This window comes from Pan paniscus, chromosome 1, assembly GCF_029289425.2.
Source record: "Pan paniscus chromosome 1, NHGRI_mPanPan1-v2.0_pri, whole genome shotgun sequence".
Lineage (NCBI taxonomy): Eukaryota > Metazoa > Chordata > Mammalia > Primates > Hominidae > Pan > Pan paniscus.
This window is the reverse complement of record NC_073249.2, coordinates 132595892-132616751: the sequence shown is the minus strand read 5'-3', so window position 1 is coordinate 132616751 and position 20860 is coordinate 132595892. Positions and strand designations below refer to the sequence as shown.

The 20860-nt window shown below is 39.3% G+C and overlaps 1 protein-coding gene across 2 annotated transcripts in view; it reads left to right on the top strand.

The window, feature by feature from the left end:
• Positions 1 to 10152: 10152 nt before the first annotated feature.
• ABCD3 (ATP binding cassette subfamily D member 3) overlaps positions 10153 to 20860 on the top strand; it is a 100630-nt gene continuing 89922 nt past the window's right edge. Inside the window, exon 1 of one of the 2 annotated variants that reach the window (XM_003808440.6) lies at positions 10153 to 10486. In XM_003808440.6, the coding sequence (XP_003808488.1) occupies positions 10377 to 10486 (110 nt within the window). In that variant the 5' untranslated portion in view covers positions 10153 to 10376. The remainder of the gene's footprint in view (positions 10487 to 20860) is intronic. The other variant, XM_003808442.7, reaches the window with a different exon arrangement.

Below are 20860 nucleotides of genomic sequence, written 5' to 3'. Positions count from 1 at the left end.
AGTAAATAAACCAGTACGATACAGAGCTGTCATTTCTATTATAGAGGAGGAAAGAAGATTTTATTTTGACTTGAGGGTAGAGAAAGATAGAGAAAACATAACAGAAAGCGTTGACTGAGCCAAGTCTTGAAAGACAATATACACCAGGATCAGGGTAGCAGATTAGGTTACTAGAATCAGAATGCAAGGCTGCTGCGATGGCTCATGCCTGTCATTCCAGCACTTTGGGAGGCCAAGGTGGGGGGGATCACTTGAGGTCAGGAGTTTAAGACCAGCTTGGCCAACATGGTGAAACCCCATCTCTACTAAAAAAATCCAAAAAAAAAAAAAATTAGCTGGGCATAGTGGCGGGTGCCTGTAATCCCAGCTACTAGGGAGGCTGAGGCAGGAGAATTGCTTGAACTGGGGAGAAAGAGGTTGCAGTGAGCTGAGATTGTGCCACTGCACTCCAGCCTGGGCGACAGAGCAAGACTCCGTCTCGAAAAACAAACAAACAAAAAAATCAGAATGCAAAGAATGGGCAGAGCCTGCCATATGGAGACGATAAATCATCCATATGGCTGGATGAGCAGAAGAGCTAAGCTAGGATCACACTAAGAAAAGCATACTCCCATGCTAAGAAGTTTGGATTTTATTCTTAATGTGATGGAGAGTAACTGAAGAATTTTAGATGAGAGACTGACATGATCATAATTGTGTATTATAAAAAGAGTTTTCATTGCAATGAAACACAAGGATGGAGGAACTCAAGTCTGGAATCAGGCAGAGAACACAAGGCTTCCTCCTATGTTAAACTGCAATAAGACCCTGATAAAGTCGGCTACCACATTCATGTTGTTATACACTCCTATGCGCTTTCTTTTCCTTATACTAATTCTACCCTTATCAATCTGTTCCTTTTTATAACTTTTAAGGCCTTTTTTCCTGGGGTCCTTTTTACACTGAATCGTACATCATCTGGGGGGAGGCAGGAGGGGAGGAAGTAGGGAAGGTTAATGGGTATAAAAAAATAGAAGGAATGAATAAGATCTAGTATTTGCTAGCACAACAGCGTGATTATAGTAAAAAATAATTTAATTGTACATTTGAAAATAACTAAGAGTACAATTGGATTGTTTGTAACACAAAGGATAAATGCTTGTGACGATGAATACCACATTTACCCTGAAGTGATTATTATGCATTACATGCTTGTATCGAAATATCTCATGTAACCCATAAACATATACACCTACTATATACCCACAAAAGTTAAAAATTAAAATAAAAATTCATCTTATTTTTTTAACTGTTTTGTATTTCGGTCTTTTCTCCCTAATAAATCACTGATAGATCATTGATACATTTTATAACATAGGCAATTGAGACAATATAGTATGAATTAATTTAGACCCACATTGTATTGTAACCCAATTTACATTTTTCTGATCCTGAAATTTATAATTACCATATACCGTTATATCGGTGAAACTTTACTTATTACAACTTTAAAAAATTATACAAACAGCAATAATAAAGACTCCATTGGCTTTTCATAGCTTTTTATTTTAGAACTTTCTGGCATCATTGTGGCGTTTCTGACACATCAGATTTTAGCAATTTTCCACTCTGGTGGGTAGCACATAGTGGTACAGAATCCAGAATCAGATAGTGGCCAGTTGTCACATGAGGACAGTGGGGAGCAGCATCTCAGCCTGGGCATGGTATTATGCAAAGTTCTATTTCTGAGAAGGACACTTGATAAGGCTCAGCAAAGTATCCAATCACAGCTGGGTTCAAGGCAACACTTTGGTCCTAAGATGGGAACGGTGCTACTGGAATTAATAACCAGTCAAACTAAGCTTTATCAAGCCCTAGGAGCTGTGTCTGGTTGACTGGATATACAGATGGACTCCATATACAGACGGATGGCTGAGCACTGAGTTGCTGAATAGGGCAAGACTGTATAGTGGCTACAATTTGCTTTGTAACTGCATAATTTTATAAATGAATGGAACTGAGCATGCAAGTGTGGCACACAGGGGACAAGAGAACCAAAATTAATATAAATATAAAAGTAAATGCATGTCATCAGAAACTTGCCTCCTTGCAACTCCCTAGCCTGGAATTTTCACTCTCTTATAGATTCCCATAGTACTTTGATTGTATATCCAGCACAACTTTTATTACAGTGATCCTTGTGGTTATTATTATTATGGTATGTAGATTATTCATTTCAAGAGGGTAGGACTGTTTTATTTACTTTTGAATTCCTTTTAGGTGGGCTCTCAATTCACAAGTAGCAGGATAATTTCTTGAAATAGCAGTTTTATATTTTCTGTCTAAAATTCTCCCCTTCTCTTTTCCCATTCAGAGAGAAAGGCCTGTGCTTCTTTTTGCCTTCACTGGGGTTGGTAGATGGCTTCCTGACTTTTGATCATCAAAGCTTAGACTGAAACTGAGGTTCAAGGAAACTAAAAAGATCCTGACAGAGGCTGGAGGAGAGAGGGGTTCTTTAGCTGAATAGTGCACAGGTCAGCTGAACGCCTAGGTCTGAAGATCTCAGCCTCACCCCAAAACTTCATACCCCTTTCATGTCATAGAAGGAACCATGAAGGCTGGGGCAATGACAGTTCAGTCACAGCTAGTGCACACAGATGATTAATAAATGGAACGGACTCCATAATGCCCTAGAGATGTATGAGACCCCAGAACTTTGACATAATTCTTAAAGTGGAAAAGCCTGAGAAGATTGGGTTTTTTGTTTCATATTTAAATTTCATTTTCAAATGTAATTGGTTCAACAAATGATGCTGGGACAGCTGGATATCCACATGCCAAAGAGTGACACTGGGCACTCACTTCACACAATATGCAAAAATTGATACAAAAGGGATCAAAGACTTAAATGAAAGAGGTAAAACTAACTACAAAACTAAGAAGAAAACCTAGGGGATACATCTTCATGATCCTGGATTTGGCAATAGATTCCCAGGTATGACACCAAAAGCATAAGAAACAAAAGAAAAAATAGATAAATTGGACTCTATCAAAATGTAAAACTTTTTTGTATTAAAGGACACTATTAAGACAGCAAAAAGACAAACTATGGAATGGGAGAAAATACTTGCAAATTATATATCTGATAAGGGTTTAGTATCCAGAATATACAAAGAATTTTTACAACTCAACAACAAAGAGACAATCAACTCTATAAAAGGGCAAAAGAATTGAATAGACATTTCTCCAAAGATATACAAATGGCCAACAAGCACGTGAAAAAATGCTCAAAATCATTAGTCATTAGGGAAGTGAAAATCAAAACCACAATGAGACACCACTTCACTTTACACCCATTAGGATGCCTGTAATAATAGTAATAAATGCAAAATAACAACTGTTGGCAAGGATGTGGAGATATTAGAACCCTTTTTCATTGCTGGTGGAAGGTAAAATGGTTCAGCTGCTGTGGAAAAGTTTGGCAGTTCCTCAAAAAGTTAAACATAAAATTTTTAAAAGTTTAAACTAAAAAGTTAAACACAGAATTACCATATGACCTAGCAATTCTACTCCTAGTTATATACCCCTCCCAATACATGTACATTCATGTTCATTGTAGAACTATTCAAATAACCAAAAGGTAGAAACAACCCAAATGTGCATCAGCTGATGAATAGATATAAAATGTGATGTTTCCATAGAATGAAATTATTCATCCATACAAAGGAATGAAGTATAGTACTAATAAATGCTACAACATAGATTAACCTCGAAAACTTTATGCTAAGTGAAAGAAGCCAGACATAAAAGGGCACATATTGTATGATTCTACTTACATGAAATGTCCAGAATAGGTAAATTCATAGAGATGAAAGCTGATTGATGGTTGCCAGAGACTACGTGGAGAGGAAGAAGGGGAATGACTGCTTAATGGGTACAGGGTTTTCTTGTTCATGATGAAAGTGTTTTAAAACTAGGTAGAAGTGGGAGTTGCCCCACATTGTAAATGAACTGAATACTGCCAAACTGTTCACTTTAAAATAGCTCATTTTATGTCATGTGAACGTCACCTCATTAAAAAAATTTTTTTGACGTAATAGGTAATATATTCACATGGTTAAAAACTTAAAAGGTACACATTTATTCAGTGAAGTCTTCCCACCCCTTACCCCTACTAAGTTACCCTTCTTGCAGTCAAGTAGTATTATCAATGTCATGAGTATTTTTCCAAAGATATTTTATTCATCTATAAGCAAATAAGTATATATTACTTTCCCCCACTAGCTCCGTTTACAAATGGTGATAAACTTTGCATATTCTTCTGCACCTGGCTTTTTTCTGCTTAATATTATATTTGAAAATCATATCAGTTCATATAAAATTGCTTCATTCTTTTAATGAGTGTATAATATTCCATTATATTTGTTTATCCAGACCTCCACTGATGGACATTTAGAAAAGTTCCCAATTCTTTGCTCTTACAAAGATGCATTATACCTATGATATTTTACTTATGTGAGAATACATCTGCAGAGTCAATTCCCTGGAGTGGAATTCTGGGTCAAAAGGTACATGCATTTGTAACTATTTTAAAGCTATTGCCCAGTTGTTCTTCTGGAGTTCATATTTATTTACCTGCCTCTCAGAACTAGTAATCAAAAATTACAGTGTTACCACACTTTGGGGTCTTTGCCAATCTGGCAGATAAAAATTGATTTTTAGTGTAGTTTTATTTTGTATCTCTATGATAAGAGTAATCCTTTCATATGTTTAAGAGCCATTTTAATTTTTTTATTGTGTGAGCTATATCATTATTTGCTCATTTTTTAAATTTAGCTTTTGGCCTTTTTCCTACTAATTTTAAGGTACTTTTAGAAAAATTAACCACTTATGTGTAAAAATAAGTGCAGTTTTCCCTTACAGTTTTCTTTCTACCCTGTTTACAGGTTGTTTTTAATCACAAAAAAAGTTTAAGTTGTGAAATTTATTTATTTATTTTTTCTATGGCTTCTGGATTTTAATACCTAGAAAGGTCTTCCCCATGCCAAGATTATAAGATAAATGTATCATAAAAAATTCTTCCATCTTTTCTTCTAATATTTTTATGGTATCTTTTTTTTTCCTTTTAAAAAATTCATTCTTTGAGCAATTTTGAATTTATCCTTTTTATTTTATTTGGAGTATGAGGTACGTATTCAATTTTTTTTCAGATTATGTAGGATTAAAGAAAAATAAGATTTGGCTCTTTCCCTCATGATAGTTACTGCAATTTAAATAAATAAACACTACGGGAGCTCTGGCAGAAGCCTGAACAGGATGCAATGCGGACACAGTTGGGAGGAAAAGGGAGTACACTCCTCTTTGGGACCCTGATCTAGTGAGACAGGGCTATCTGAGTCTATCAGAAAGTCTAGTAGTGGTGAACCTCAAAAAGGAAGAGGTTGAGATCTCAATCTCTTTCCTCCCAGGAGGCTCTCCTATGCAAACTTCCCCAATGCCAGCTTGGGCTAACTATGGCTATTTGAAGAAACAGCCTTGTCAGGATGTCCTTTCCTTGGTGCAGTTGGGTACCTATTCTCCTTCCATTTCTAATTGGTAAGAGGGGCTTTTCAAGTGACTCTTTTCTGAGCAAAGATGATTTGTTCTCAGTGACTTGAGGTATTTACCTTTCCAGAGAAATGATTGGCAGGTCTCTAAAAAAAATTTAAGATCTGCCTCCCCAGACACCCTACTACATATTAATAGAATTATATATGAAACAGTAGTAGTACAAAGAAGATAATAATTAACTTGGCAATGGGGTGAAGGGGTTAGGGGGGACTGGTCACAGATGACTGTTCAGAGTAGGAGACCATGAACGCTTTATTTTAAAGGATAAACTGAGTTGAACGTGAGGATGTTAGGGTAGGAAGGGATTCAGGTAGAAGGAATAGGATATTCAAGGGAAGACTACAGAAGTGAATAGCAGGCATCTATCTCCTGGGGTAGGGGTAGAATATATCTGTAGGAGGGGAGAAGTGCCAAGATAGGAGTTAGAGAGGTAGGCAGAGCTTATATCATCACTGGGTTTGTGTGAGATGCTAAGGCTATTGCAGTTTATCTTGGTGATGAGAAACTAGTAAGGAATTTGTTTGCATCTCATTACCTTTCCTGATGAGCATGTACCACTTCTGTGTCTCCGACCTTGGGTAAACAGTATCACCCTCTTAGACACTCGCCAGGCAATATCAGAATCAATGTAAAAATTTTCTTCCTATGAATTAATTATTTCACCTATTTCCATTTTATGTGAATCCACAAAGTCATTTTCTTCCTATTTGATCTGTGCTGCCCTGACTCACATGGTCACTACCTTTTACCTAGACTATTTCATGTGTTCAAACTGGTCCCTCTGCTTGATGGTTCCTCCTTCAGCCCACTCTACACACTGCCACTAGCATGATCTTTCTTAAATAAATCCTGAGGTCACTACTCTCTCCCCAGACCTGCAATACACCTTTCTACATGCAGAATAAAAATCCTACCCGGTTGGCTTGGTGTTTCAGACCCTCCACAAATTGACTTCAGTTAAACATTGCAAACTTTTCTCTCATTTCACATGCCTCCCTCAGCCTCCATCCACATCGGACTTAATCACCTTCCCCAATCTGCTTCGGTCTCTGCATCTTTGCTCCTGTTGTATCTTCTTCGGAATCCTCTTTTTTCCATCTGTTTTTCAAGGTTTGGTTCAAATCACAGTGGCTGCATAATAAATTACCCCCAAATTTAGTGACTGAATACAATAAACACATTACCTTCCACAGTTTCTACGAGTCAGGAATTTAGCAGCATCTTGGCTGAGCTGTCTGGTTTGAGATTATTCATGAGGTTGCAGTCACCTGAAGGCTTGACTGAGAATGGAGGATCTGCTTCCAAGATGGCCCACTCCCATGGCTAGCAAGCTGGTCTGGCTCCTGGTGGGAGGCCTCAGTTCCTCTCCAGGGCACTTTGAGTGCTCTCTGTGGCAGCTGGCTTCCCCAAGAGCAAGCAATCCAAGACACCAAGGCAGAAGCCACAGTGCCTTTTATAATCTGGCCTTTGAAGTCACATAGCATCACCTTCATTATACTCTTTTGGTTACAAAACTCAGCTCTGATGTGAGGGAAATTCCACGAGGGCATAAATATTAGGACACCATGATCACCAGGGACAATCTTGGAGGCTGGCTAACACAACATTTCTTCCAGAGGCTTTCTAGATTCACTAACTTCCTATGCCCTGCCTACCTGTTCTCAGTAGCTCAAATTCTTTAAAAATCAGAGCTCTTGGAGATCTCCCCCATAAAATCACATTTTCTGTTTTTCTTTATTATTTAATATTATGAAGTGTGAACTTGCAAAATTGCATTGTTAATTATCAAAGGACATAGTGCTGAGGAATTTTGTTCTCTAATATCCTAGACTGTTAGAAAGTTTGTTGTTCTGAGATTCTATCAGTGAGAACAGAACATCCCTTTCTTGCCTGGCAGATTTGAACTCTTTGAGTCACTTTGAGTTACAGAAGCAGTCTCCATTTCCAGTGCAGAAGTTCAGATAAGGGATTTTCAGACACAATATTCTACATTAATCTTAAATGTATGTTTCTAAGAACTAGAATCTTGAATCTGCTTCTCAGCCCAGGTTTGATATTACATACAGATCTGATTTGCTTTAGGCCTATCAAGCACTGCTTTATTTAGATTTTACCTAAACTCCTCTCTTTCTCTAAAAACTATAATGACTCCTTTTTTTTTTTTTGAGACATGGCCACAATTCCTCTGCTGTATAGTATCTTTTGCTGTAGCAAATTAATAAACTTAATGGGTTACAGATTTGGTCCTGGTGATTTTTGTCAGATGGGCTTTATCAATAGCTAAAATTATTTGAGCTCGAATAACTAGTGTAATTTTTTAGAATCTCCCATGCTTTTTGAACAAGGATAACTTTTAGAATGTTTTGTCAATGGATCATTTCTATCTTCCCTCTGACTGTTTTGAAATCTATTTTCTAGACTGTTTTTGACTAATCTTGCTTGTACTTCCTTCACTGTTACAAACTCTAAGATGATACCGTTACTTTCTCACAAGGTTCCCAACTCTTTTCTAGCACTTTTTTACTGAATTAGTAATTTCCTCTTTTGTCCTCCTGAGTGACTCCTGCGGTCCTTTAGAATTTAGCTACAGAATCACCTTTGTCAAGCCTTAAGCCTTTATTGAAAGCATTAGACAAAACTAAATATTTTCATGTTTGTGTTCTCATAGCACCTTGTTCATATCTCTAATATAGTACTTACCACATTTATACTTGATTTTTTTTACATGTTTTTCTTCTCTAACAGCCTCTGGAGAATATGATCTCCATGATCTGTTCATCCTTGTGTTATCTGTGCCAGGCATACTTAATTACGTAAATTATGTGAGGTCGTTGGGGCTCACAACACAATACTCCAAAATGAAGGTCTCAGTAGCAAAAGTTCTCTGCCCTACTCTGGCCCTCCTGTCTCTCAGTCCTGTATTTCCCTAGGCTAGCCATAGATATTAGGATCCCTATTCCTCAAGACAAGATGTAGAAACCAGAACCTCTATCCCCTAAAGCCAGCCATAAAAGCCTAAACATATTTTGCTAGTTTTCCCTCCCCCTTTTTCTGTAAAATCTGGCCATAAAGAAATTATCTGACCTGGCTTTTTTGACTGTAGGCCGTAAGAGCTCCATTCCATTCCTGCCCTATACCCAGAAGGAAGGAATGGTGCTCAGAAGGCCAAGAAGAATCTAGACGGGCCTTGCTGGGTGTCCTCACTCAGTCTATTAGCATTAGATTATACCATTTTTGTCCAATCACATTTCTACATAGCTGTCCATACTTTGTTGAACCTAAACACAAAAATGGACAATTTTCCACGTATCTTTGGGTCTCCATTCTGAACGCTCCCATGTATACACATTAAATTTGTATGCCTTTTCTCCTATTAATTTTTTCTTCTATTAATCTGCCTTATGTCAGCGGTTTTCAGTTAACTTTCAGAGGGCCAAGACCCTTTGCCCCTCCAGGTAATGAAAATGTCCACATGACAAATAGTGAATTAGTAGGAGCTTCAGTTCTGCATAATTTAGAATTCACTGTTGAGCACCTCTATACGCATGCTATTATTGTACCTCGTCTTTGTGATCCTCATAACCTGTATTAGGCAACGGCTCATGTATATTGAGAAAACACCTAGGGCACAGCACCACTACTTTGTAGGCTACTTTAATATGTATGTGCATTATGCGAGGTTTTATGAGCTTATTTTCTGACACACTTGCTTTTCTCCAGTTTCCTCAGCTGAAAACAGCGATTCACTGTTACTGTATATATGCTAGGCTCAATGCTGGCGATAACAATTCCTGCAACATAGGGTCAGACAGGAGAAGAATGTTGTAATCTGCAAAGCCCTTCTGATTCTGGGAGTGAGGCCAGCATTAACACAACGCACGATTGTTACTTCTGAATGTCCCTTTGCAAAGAACAGTGTTTCTCAAACTTTTTTCTGACCAGATCTGCATAAATACATTTTACATCGCCGGTGGCGATACATACGTGCAAAACACTGAAATCGAAATTTCTCTAAACAACTCCTTTACTACGTGATGTACTGTGAAACTTTTCTATTTTGTTCTATTCTCAATTTTATTAAAAACGGAGGGTGATGATCCCGATCTACCAAACCAATTTCACAATGCGCTAGAGATTATAACCCGCGGTTTGGAAAATACTGGCTTGGAAAAAGCTCTTTGATCTGTGTCATTCTCCTCACATCTCCCTACACCTCTGCGGAGTTCCGATTGTTTGGTTTCGTCCTGATAATCACTGTGCTGTGTTTTCCCTACACGCTCTGTGACGGGGCCGTCCGCCTCCTTCCTGGGCTCCTTTAAGAGGGTGGTAACGGTACATCACCGCGGGAGTGGAGAGGCAGGGCCCACTAGGTCCTCGCTGCAGGCCAGGCCCGCTCATCCAGTTATTGTGAAAGCCGGGGTGTGCGCGCGAAGAGTGGGAGGGTAGGGGTGAGGCAGGGGCAGCACTGACGCCTCGCAGGGCTGAGTAGCAACAGCTCCTCCGCGCCGCGTTTCCGGAGACCCTGAAGGAGTCCGCGCGTGCGCAGAGCGCGTCCCGGGAACTGTTCCGCCCACGGAGGCTGCCGAGCGCGCTCCCGCCGAGCCAAAGTACAAAGTGGGCTCCAGAGCGCGGGCGGCGCGGCGGCGCGAGCCAGGGGGCGGTCCTGCGCGGCCGGCCCCGCCCTCTGCTCTCCTCCCAGTCTCCCCCGCGCTTCGTGCAGTAAGGTAGCCGCTGCCGCCGCCGCCGCCGCCGCGTCCCCTCGCCGGCTCGCTGGTACCGGCAGTGCCATGGCGGCCTTCAGCAAGTACTTGACGGCGCGAAACTCCTCGCTGGCTGGTGCCGCGTTCCTGCTGCTCTGCCTGCTCCACAAGCGGCGCCGCGCCCTCGGCCTGCACGGGTAAGAAGGCCCGTAGCCGTGCAGCCTTCCCGGGCCGGAGCGGGCGCTCCCCGCGCGCTCTCTCTCCCCACCCGGCCGACAGGTCTCTTTGCCCGACGGGGTCGGGCGGAGAGAGGGCCGACCGCGACTGCCGTGGGGCTTCAGTGTCAGGGTGTCCGCGAGTCCCCGCCACGACAGCGTCGGTCCCAGCTGGCCTGTTCGGCGACCTCGCTCCACCCCGGGAGTGCGAATTCTTCTTCTGCGCCCGCGGGCGAACCGGCGCCCAGCCAGCACTCAGGCAGCGGCCTCCAGTTGGGGGTGGGAGGGGGACGCGGTGTGTCCCCCACCCCCTTCCCTACATCACCCCCTTCTGTGTCAACTTTCTGGGTGTGTTCTGGTTTTGCCATCTCATCTCCAGACGGTGAAGGATTTGTTTTGGGGACGTGGATGTGTGATTGAGGATGGGGATTGGATTCGCCAGGCTGGAGGCTGGTGTCTAAGTCACTTGGACGAGGTTTGGCTCGATTCCCGACTAACTGCTGTTGAAAGTCGCGAGGGTGGCTTCTATGAAACTATTCCCGGTCCACTTGGCAGGATTGCCGTCTAAAGTGGTGAGCCCTTGGAGTCGGTGAACCCTTTGGTCGGTGAACATTTGGTCGGTGGCATTTCATCCGGAAAGGCTGGATCGGTTCTGTCGGACTTACAGGGAAATGTTTTCCTTCCTGGGCTCTGTAGGTGAAAGATGAGAGTGTGGTTTAGGTGAGGATCAAGCTCCTTTTTAATGACACGCCACTGCTTCCACCGCGGGAGAATTTCAGTGCTTAGATTTAACTTTGGGAGGTTATCAGTTCAGAAAAAGGAAAAAAGAGAGAGCTGAATTACGGTTGCGACATACAGGTATGTATGTCACATACATGCAATTTTTATTTGCTGGACAAGTGAAAGAGAAAAGGCTACTTCCCAAGCATTCTTGCCAGTCATTGAATATTTCGTATTAAATCTTGACATACTACTTTCATGAATTTTATTTCATTCATTCCTCTGACCATGTACTGTTGCCTCCCGTGTTTGATTTGCCTACAATATCTAATTAGTAGTAAAATTTGGACTAAAACACAAATAGACTTCTAGTTTATAGTACCCTTTCCATTAAGTTCTTTCTAGCCGCCTTCTGTTTTTATCTTACTAGAGTCTGAAGTGATGATCTTTCTTTTCCTTCCTAAATCCATTTAACAGAGTTGAAAATGATTTGCAGCATAGTCTGGGCAATACAGCGCTTACTCATTTTTCTTCTATTCAGTTTGCTTTTAAAAGGATTAATTTGGGAAAATAAAAAGCAAGTTTTTCTGTTGGTTTGTATGAACTCCCAGTTGCAAATAGAAGTTACCTGTTACCTGGGAACATGCCAGTAGAAAGAAGATGTAAGGTCCTTTAACTTGAATTCTGTTTTTGCAAAGAAGTGTTTCAGGGCATAGAACAGGTGTTTTAATATGGAGGAGGGGACTCGAGGACAGCCCTACAAGTTCTGGATTACTTTTATGATTATATGTATATGTGATATAGTATCACATACATGCCACATACATATAGTACACATAGAGCTTGAAGAATTTTTACAAGTAGAACACACCCGTGTAATCAGCACCCAGATCAAGAAACAGAACATTATCAGCACCCCAGAAATTCTCCTCATGCCCCCATCCAGTCACAGTCCACCTAACTACTAAACCAGTTTATAAAACCATAGATTATTGGTAAGGGAAATTTTAAACAGAATCTAATGGGAAATAGTAGCGATAGAAGTAAAATAATATAATAGAATTTGCCTTATTAAATAATTTTAGCTGCTCCTTTGCCATTGTAAAATGCCTAAAAAAAATTTTTTTTGAGAAATGTTGTGAGCTTTTGTGGGGATTAAATTCTTTAGCAGGAGATGTACTGAACAAAAGATTATTATTAGTCTTTTGCATTGGGATGAGTGGGGAAAATCTCTATTTTACACAGTATTTTGTTGGAGGAGATTGCAGATTCTGAGCAGATAATCATGAAGTTTAAATTGTTGAGATGAAATGATTGAACTATTTTGAAACCATTAAAAATGGTATTGAGTGTATTTTTGTAGATATTGTACTTCCAGAAGCTTACCAATATCTTTTAGTCACCACCTTTGGTATCACAGTTTGAAGATTAGAAGATTCTAACTTTATATTTGAGTGGCCTTTTGAATATCTTTGGTAACAGAACTAATTAATTTTAATATCTGGTGCTTAATTAAGGAAACTGGCTACTTGGCCTTCTTTTGTCTATGTTGTTAATAGTAGGTTGGTTTTAGAATATATATTCCCTTAGAATTGGATAGGTAATAGAGCTAGTAAAATCACTTTAAAAGTTACAGTGTAACATTATTCCAAACATTAGGAGAATGAGTAATTAAATGTTCTGGGTTACTTTTAATTTTTGTTAATGTAATTTTTTTCACTCAGTTAAATCTCATATATATGTGTGTGTGTTTCTGACCTTTTATTGTGGAAAATTTCACACATATAAAAAATAAATAGAATAATACAAGGATTGCCCAATACACTTTACCCAAGGAGTACCAACAACATTCTATATTCTTGTTTCATCTATATCAACCTGCCTGTCACCCCTTATTTTTATAGGTTTTTTAGGTAAAATTTATATACATTGAAATGTACAAATATTAGTTATACATTTTTTGAACAAATGGATACATTATGTAACACATCCCTATGACAAATTAGAACATTTCTATCTCACCAGAAAGTTCCTTTGTATTCATTCCTGATCAGCTTGTATTCACTCCTGATTCCAGCACTGCTAAGCTAACTTTTTCACCTTAGTTTGCCTAATCTTACATTTTATTTTATTATTTATGGGGAAAAGAAGAATCTTTTTACTCATGGATAAAGAGGGCTATTTAAAGGAAGTGTCTATTTCAGAATGTTATATTACTGTACTGGGAGCTATAAGATTGTGTGTGTGTGTGTGTGTATTACAAAAATATATGACTTGTTTTCTCAGGGAGCTTACCTTCTTGTTAGGGAAAAGAAACTTAAACACTGATAGCAGAATGAAATGTACAGATAGACATGTCTTAGAAGTTTTGAGAAAGACAAGATTAATGTGTTTGGGAAGGGTTGGGGAAGGCTTCATGAAGGATGTGTGTTAAGCCTAGAAAGGGGGTAGGAGTGGATAACTGGAATAAAGTGACTGTTACAGCATCCTTTATCAGATTTTTGTTGCATTTATGTTAGGAAGAAACTTTGTGGTGCCCTTTCAATCCATCTTCCACTGCCACCAGAGCTCTTTTTAAGAAGCTCAGATATGATCATAATATTCCTTCATTAAAATCATTAATCTACTCTAAAATACAAACTTTCTGTATTCATGGTGTGGTCCTTCCCTACTTTTCCCACTCATCCAGCCGTAAGTGCTGGGATTACAGGCATGAGCCAACTTGCCCAGCTGATACTTCTTTTTCTTCAAGACTCAGTCAACACTTTGTCTTAGGTGTTTTCTGTCTTTTTCTGATTTCCAAACTGATGTAAGTGTCCTCTGCTTTTATGATACTGTAGGCCAGGGGTCCCCAACCCCCGGGCTGTGGACTGGTACAGGTTGGTGGCCTGTTAGGACCCAGCTGCACAGCCTGTGCAAGCGAGCATTACCACCTGAGCTCCGCCTCCTGTCAGATCAGCAGGAGCATTAGATTCTCATAGGAGCGTGAACCTATTGTAAACTGCACATGTGAGAGATCTAGGTTGCACACTTCTTATGAGAATCTAATGCCTGATGATCTGAGGTGAAACAGTTTCATCCTGAAACCATCCCCCAACTCAACCCCAATTTGTGGAAAAATCGTGTTCCGCAAAACTGGTCCCTGGTGCCAAAAAGGTTGGAGACTACTGCTCTAGGTATCCCCTACTCTAGCACTTACCATTCTGTATTGTACTAGTTTGTTTTCTTGGCTTTTGCCTACATCAGATCCTGAGTTTCTTGAGGGCATGAACTGAGTCATCTTTAATTCCCTAGTTTGGCTATGTCATGGGTTAGACAGTGTTTATAGAGAGGATAAATGACATAGGATAGTTGAAGAACTTTTAAGCGTAATTGACAGGCATTTGGAGATGCCTAGTACAAACATGAATAGAAACATTCTTTTTGCGGAAGTAATAGTTGTGTACCTGAGCATATATAACCTGACCTGGGTAGTGGGAAATCAGTGGGCCAATTTTAGAAGGCAGGGAATGGTACCAGTCTATATAGCCATAGTATTTTATTATCTTTAAAAAACAGAACAGAACAAAGCAGTTTCTTTCGCTTCTTATCAATGCTTGTCAAATAGAGTTCGGATTTCTCATCTTGGATTTCAGAGCCTCCCTCAATCTGGTCTCACTTTACCTGGCTAATCTTATATGCCATTGCCTGCCAATGGGTACTCTCTGTTCCAAATAGGACAGTTTCTACACTGTTCTTTGAACAGGCCACACTCATTTTTGGCTTTGGAGCTTTATTCATGCTGTTACTCATACCTAGAATATCTTTCTATGATATCTGTGTTCTCCAACTCTTGTCATCCTTGAAGGGTTAGGTCAGGGTCACCCTATCCATGAAGTATTATTTAACTACTCCAGATGATCTAAATGATGATCACCTCTTTTAAAATTTCTGAAGCATGCATTTAAATACCTTTATTGTTTTATCTATTCATCGCTTGACTGGGTATAATCTAGCTAGGTATACCAAAGTCCACCTGCTTATGGGGTGATTTTCCTGCTTTTAAAAGCCCCCATCTATAAATGGTGGGAACACAGTTTCCTCTCCTAAATATTTCTCAGGAATTTCAGGGAGCTTGTGTTTCTTTTAGTGACATCTTACTTCGCTTCCTTTGGAGCACTTTCTGCTCTATTTTAGAAGGTACTTACATCTTGTCTCTTGAGCCTGTCTCTTTGGCGTCTGCCTTGATTTCTCTAAAGAATCAATCACAAAGCAGATATTTATAGTAGGGCTTTATTGAAAATTTGGGAGGAGTGGTAGGGATTATATCCCAGCATAGTGAACAGCTTAAAATGCTTTTATTTAGAAGTTTCTTGGACATTCCCACTGCTGGAAATTTCTTGACTTTTTTTTTTGTCCTGAGTCTCAGCCCTGTTGCCTGCTGCTGGGCCTTTCTTTACCCATTGGGTGTCCTTATATCTCCAGCTTCTTACTCCCTGCACTACGTTACTGCTAACCCCTCTACAACTTTCCTGCAAACTTCAAAATTCAGCTTTCCTTCCTTAAATCTGCCCCATTCAAATCAAGCTCTAGAAGGGGCTGGCTTCACTTTTCTCAGTTTCACAGGCGCACTGGGTGTTTTGCAAAGTGCAAGCATGAATCATGTGAGGGGCTAGAGCGGTTTGAGACCCTTACAGTTGCCCATGAGTAGATGTTATATGGACCCGTTTGGATCCTCAAAATAAAAAAGAGATGCTTAAGCAACCTTGGATGGAAAAAAAAGCATTGAAGAATTTGCCAGCCAAAGTAGCTGTGTACTGAACCCAACTGAGGCAGATCAGGCCCAGAGCAGTGTTCTGAGAACTGTGTAGCTATCTGTGGTCTGCTAGGGGGAACTGAGTACAGGTTGTTTAATTAATTATATGTCCCAGTTACTGGCACATTCACATCCTTGGGTAGGCATTCTATTTCAAGGCTTTTGCTCTTGCTGTTTCCCCTGCCTGAAGTGCTCTTTCCTCAGATACTCACATTGCTTACTCTCCCCACTCTTTCAGTCTTTTTTCAGACATCCTTTTAGTGAGACCTTCTATTGCCATTTGATTTATTTTTATTAATTTATTTATTTTGAGACAGGGTCTCACTCTGTCACCCATGCTGGAGTGTAATGGCACCATCTTGGATCATTGCAACCTTTGCCACCCAGGCTCAAACAGTCCTCCTACCTCAGCCTCCCAAGTAGCTAGGACTACAGCCACACGTCACCACACCTGGCTAATATTTTTTGTAGAGACAAGGTCACATTATGTTGCCCAGGCTGGTCTCGAACTCCTAGGCTCAAGCGATTCTCCCACCTCAGACTCCCAAAGTGCTGGGATTACAGGCAAGAGCCACTGTGCCTGGCCCCTGCCACTCAAAATAGCATCCCGTCTACCTTCCTGACTTTACTTTTCTCCTTAGCACTTATCACTATAAAATATGCTATATATTTTACATATTTATCTTGTCTGTTGTATATGTTTGCAGTATATACATACTGCTAGCATTTAAGTTCCACAAAGGCAAGAATTTTTGTCTATTTTATTCACAGTTATAGCCCCAGTGGCTAGAACTGTGGCTGGAATATATAGTAGACACTCATATTTGTTTGACTCTACAACAACAAATGAGATTCTCATTTTTGGGGGGCTGTGGTTACTATGTGGTTTTAAATAACACATTCTTTTTGCTACAAATGTAAATGTTGTCTTTAGTATATTTATGAGCTCTTTAGGAGCTGGACCACTTATACCCCCTATAATGTACAGGTAAAGCAAGTCTTAGAAACTTAAAAAAATGCTATCATCACCTGCTTTTGACAGTTTAATACAGTATAAACATTAAAGACAATTTAAGAAAATTAAAAATCATCCATAATGTTATAACCATAATACAAATATTGTTTTATTTTTGTTTCCTTTTATTCTGTATTTATGTGCATTTTTACAGTTATAACGTACATGTTTTGTTATTTTCATTTAAAGCATACCTCTTTCCTATATTTCCCTGTACATGACCTTCATAACTGTACTTTTAAAGAAATACATAAATATTCCTCTGTGTGGCAATATCTTAGTTTATTTTCCTGTTAGCTATTGAGCATCTAGACTGTCTCCGGAATTTTTATGGATTATACTGGTATATTTTTGCAAGTGAACATTTTCATCTCTGCTGAATAACTTCCTTGGAATAAATTGCCAGAAGTAGGATTAATGAATGGAGGCTTATGAATTTCCTTAGTGTTTGTGGAAACTGTGGGCATTCTTAAACTACACAGGTTGATGTATTACTTTTCATGAGTTGTGCCAATTTGCAGTACTATGAATGAATGCTGACTTAATTACCTACTCATCATTAGGGGATATTTGAAATTTTTTCTACTTTACGGATGCAAAATAGTCTTGAAAGATTATTTTAATTTGCACGTATTTTATAATTTGCAAAAATGAACATTTTTTTGTGCAGCTACTTGATCTTTATTATGGAGGTAGTTTGGCATAGTGTTAAAGAATAGTTTTTAGAGTCAGATGTAGGTTCAATTTTTCCTTTGGCCATTTGTCAGATCTGTGACCTTGGTCAATTTACTTAACCTCTTTGAACCTCAGTAGAACAGGGATAGTAGTATTTACTCACTCACTCAGCAGTTAAGTGAGGATTAATGGAGAAAACGTTTTAACCCAGTGCTCAGTAAATAAAAGGTAGCTCTCATTCCTATGCTTGCTAAAAGAAAACTAAAAGGACAACAAAACATACCTTTGTTAGCTTCTTAAAAACTCCTGAGCCTTCCTAATTTCCTCAGATACACCCATGAAAATCTCCCAAAAGAAGCCTTTTTCAATTGATAGGATCATTTACTTTCAGAGTTGGAAAGTATCTTAAGTTAGTTTTATGTGACATGGTTTTAGGTTTCTGTATTTTTTCAGTTGCTGCTTCCTGAATATGACAGTCTTTATTTCTCCACCTTTTAAAGAGGCAGTGCTAAATGGAATTCGGCATTCAAAGTGTCTTCTCACTGGCACACTAGCAGAGAACTGTGACCTACCTTGTCCTAAGCTTTCATTAAAGATCCTAAGATGTTAAGCTTTCATTAAAATAGCATGAAATTACATTCATTTTTATGACTCTCAAATATTTTTCACTTGTATTTAGCTTTCACAATGGTTTTCCCTTCTTTCCCCCTCCTCACCTTGATGTGTTTGATTTTTTTTTTTTTTGAGATGGAGTCCTGCTCTGTCACCCAGGCTGGAGTGCAGTGGTGCAATTTTGGCTTACCGCAACCTCCGACTCCCGGGTTCAAGTGATTATCTTGCCTCACCCTCCCGAGTAGCTGGGATTACAGGCACCCGCCACCACACCCAGCTAATTTTTTTGTATTTTTAGTAGAAATGGGGTTTCGCCATGTTGGCCAGGCTGGTCTTGAACTCCTGAGCTCAGGTGATCTGCCTACCTTGGCCTACCAAAGTGCTGGGATTACAGGTGAGAGCTACCGCGCCCATCCTGAATTTTTTTTTTTTTAAACCTGGGTGCAGGTCTTTATACTTATTTTTGGTTGGGCACATTACTTCTTCCCTCTGAAACTTTTTGATCTGCACAATTAATTACTATTCCTTCTGTATGTTTTCCTAACAAACTTAAAAAACTGATTGGACAGGACTGAGTATAGAACAGTATGTTTACACCACTATAATCTTTCTATTAATTGACACCCTTTGGTTATTGTATTGGCTCTCATTTTTAACTTACCAGCATCTTTTCACACATTTCCTTCTGGTAGTAGACCTGGCATTCTGACAGTATCCATAACCTGATGCATACTGGGCCAGAGTCCTCTTTTGGGATGTTTCTGCTGGAGCTGGTGTGGGGAAGGGTCTTTCTTTCCTGTCACAGAGGTGTGAAGGTAGACCCTAGAACTGTATGTAGCCTTGGTCTCTTACTTGGAAAGGGCAGAAACCCTGATTTTGTTTATCATCAAATGCTTTGTAGCATAGTGAACAAAATTTACAAAAATTTCGTGATCCCTTTCAAAGAAAAGAATGACCTTAGTCTGACATAGTTTTTTGGTGAATTCATATTTTCTCCTAAAAGTTACCACTTCCTTCTAAGTACCCATGCCATACTGCCCATTTAGATAAGTAAGTTGTAATTTTTTCCCTAGGATCAACATCACACTCATCCATGACCTGATGAATATCACCTTCTAATCTGTGTCAATGTAATATGAACTTGAATTATGAAGGAGAAAGATAGGATCTTCCTACATTTTCTTTGGAATTATATCTGCTAAATTAAGTAAAATTTTATGGGAAATGGTATTTCACTATGTTGACCAGGCTAGTCTCGAATTTCTGGTCTCCAAGCGATCGCCTGCCTTGTTCTCCCAAAAGTATCAGGATTACAGGCATGAGCCACTGTGCTCGACCCTATTAGTTCTTTTGGAAAGATTTTTATGTAACTGTTGTTTAAAATGGCATTTATATTATTTCTACATAAAATTAGGCATCAGGCCCTTGCTTAAAAACATGGCTTTCATCATAACATTCTTTTTAAGAGTAAGTCACTTTTGTTTTAGGCATCTCTGTCAAGAATATAGCCTTCTATAAAGTTGAGGATAAAATTCTTTGGATAACTGCTATTTATGTAATACAGTGGAACTATTATAAATATTAAGATGGTTTGAAGCCTTCTTAGGTAAAATAGGAGTATGCTAAAAGGTGTTTTGTTTATTTTATTTTTTATTTTTTTGCCACAAGATTGAGAAATGGAAAAGTGTTTTTTTAAACACACCTTTCTTATCAGTTTGCTAGATTAGCAGGCCCGAGTGAATGCAGTTAAGTTAATAAAGTATAAAATTGAAAATAAAGCTCATCAAAGCATAATCAGCTAGTTTGATATCTGTAAATAGATGTAGCCGTCTCACCACTATAATGGTACTATAATAATTGACATAAAAGTGGATTATATGATTTACTCTATGCTTAAATTATTTGGACTTTAATATTTTATTAATGCATTTATTGGCATTAAAAAGCACTGTGTAGAATGAGGCAACTGCTCTAGGTAAATAATAATTTAGTCAACATGTTATGTTTATAATGTATCATTGCATGTCACTATTTTAAAAATATTTATACAGCTTCTTAAATGTATGAAGTAAGCAATGTGAGACATAGTACGATATGGTTTGGCTGTGTTGTAGGAGGGACTGGTGGGAGGTAATTGAATCATGGGGGCAGGTCTTTCCCATGCTGTTCTCGTGATAGTGAACGGTTTTTTAAAGAGGAGTTCTCCTGTACAAGCTCTTTTTGCCTGCCGCCATCCACATAAGATGTGACTTGCTCCTCTTTGCCTTCCACCAGCATTGTGAGACCTCCTCAGCCATGTGGAACTGTGAGTCCAATTGAACCTTTTGTTTTGTAAAGTGCCCAGTCTCGGGTATGTCTTTATGAAAACAGACTAATACAGCAAATTAGTACAAGTAGAGTGGGGCATTGCTGAAAAGATACCTGAAAATGTGGAAGTGACTTTGAAACTGGGTAACAGGCAGAGGTTGGAACAATTTGGATGGCTCAGAAGAAGATAGGAAAATGTGGGAAATTTGGAACTCCCTAGAGACTTGCTGAA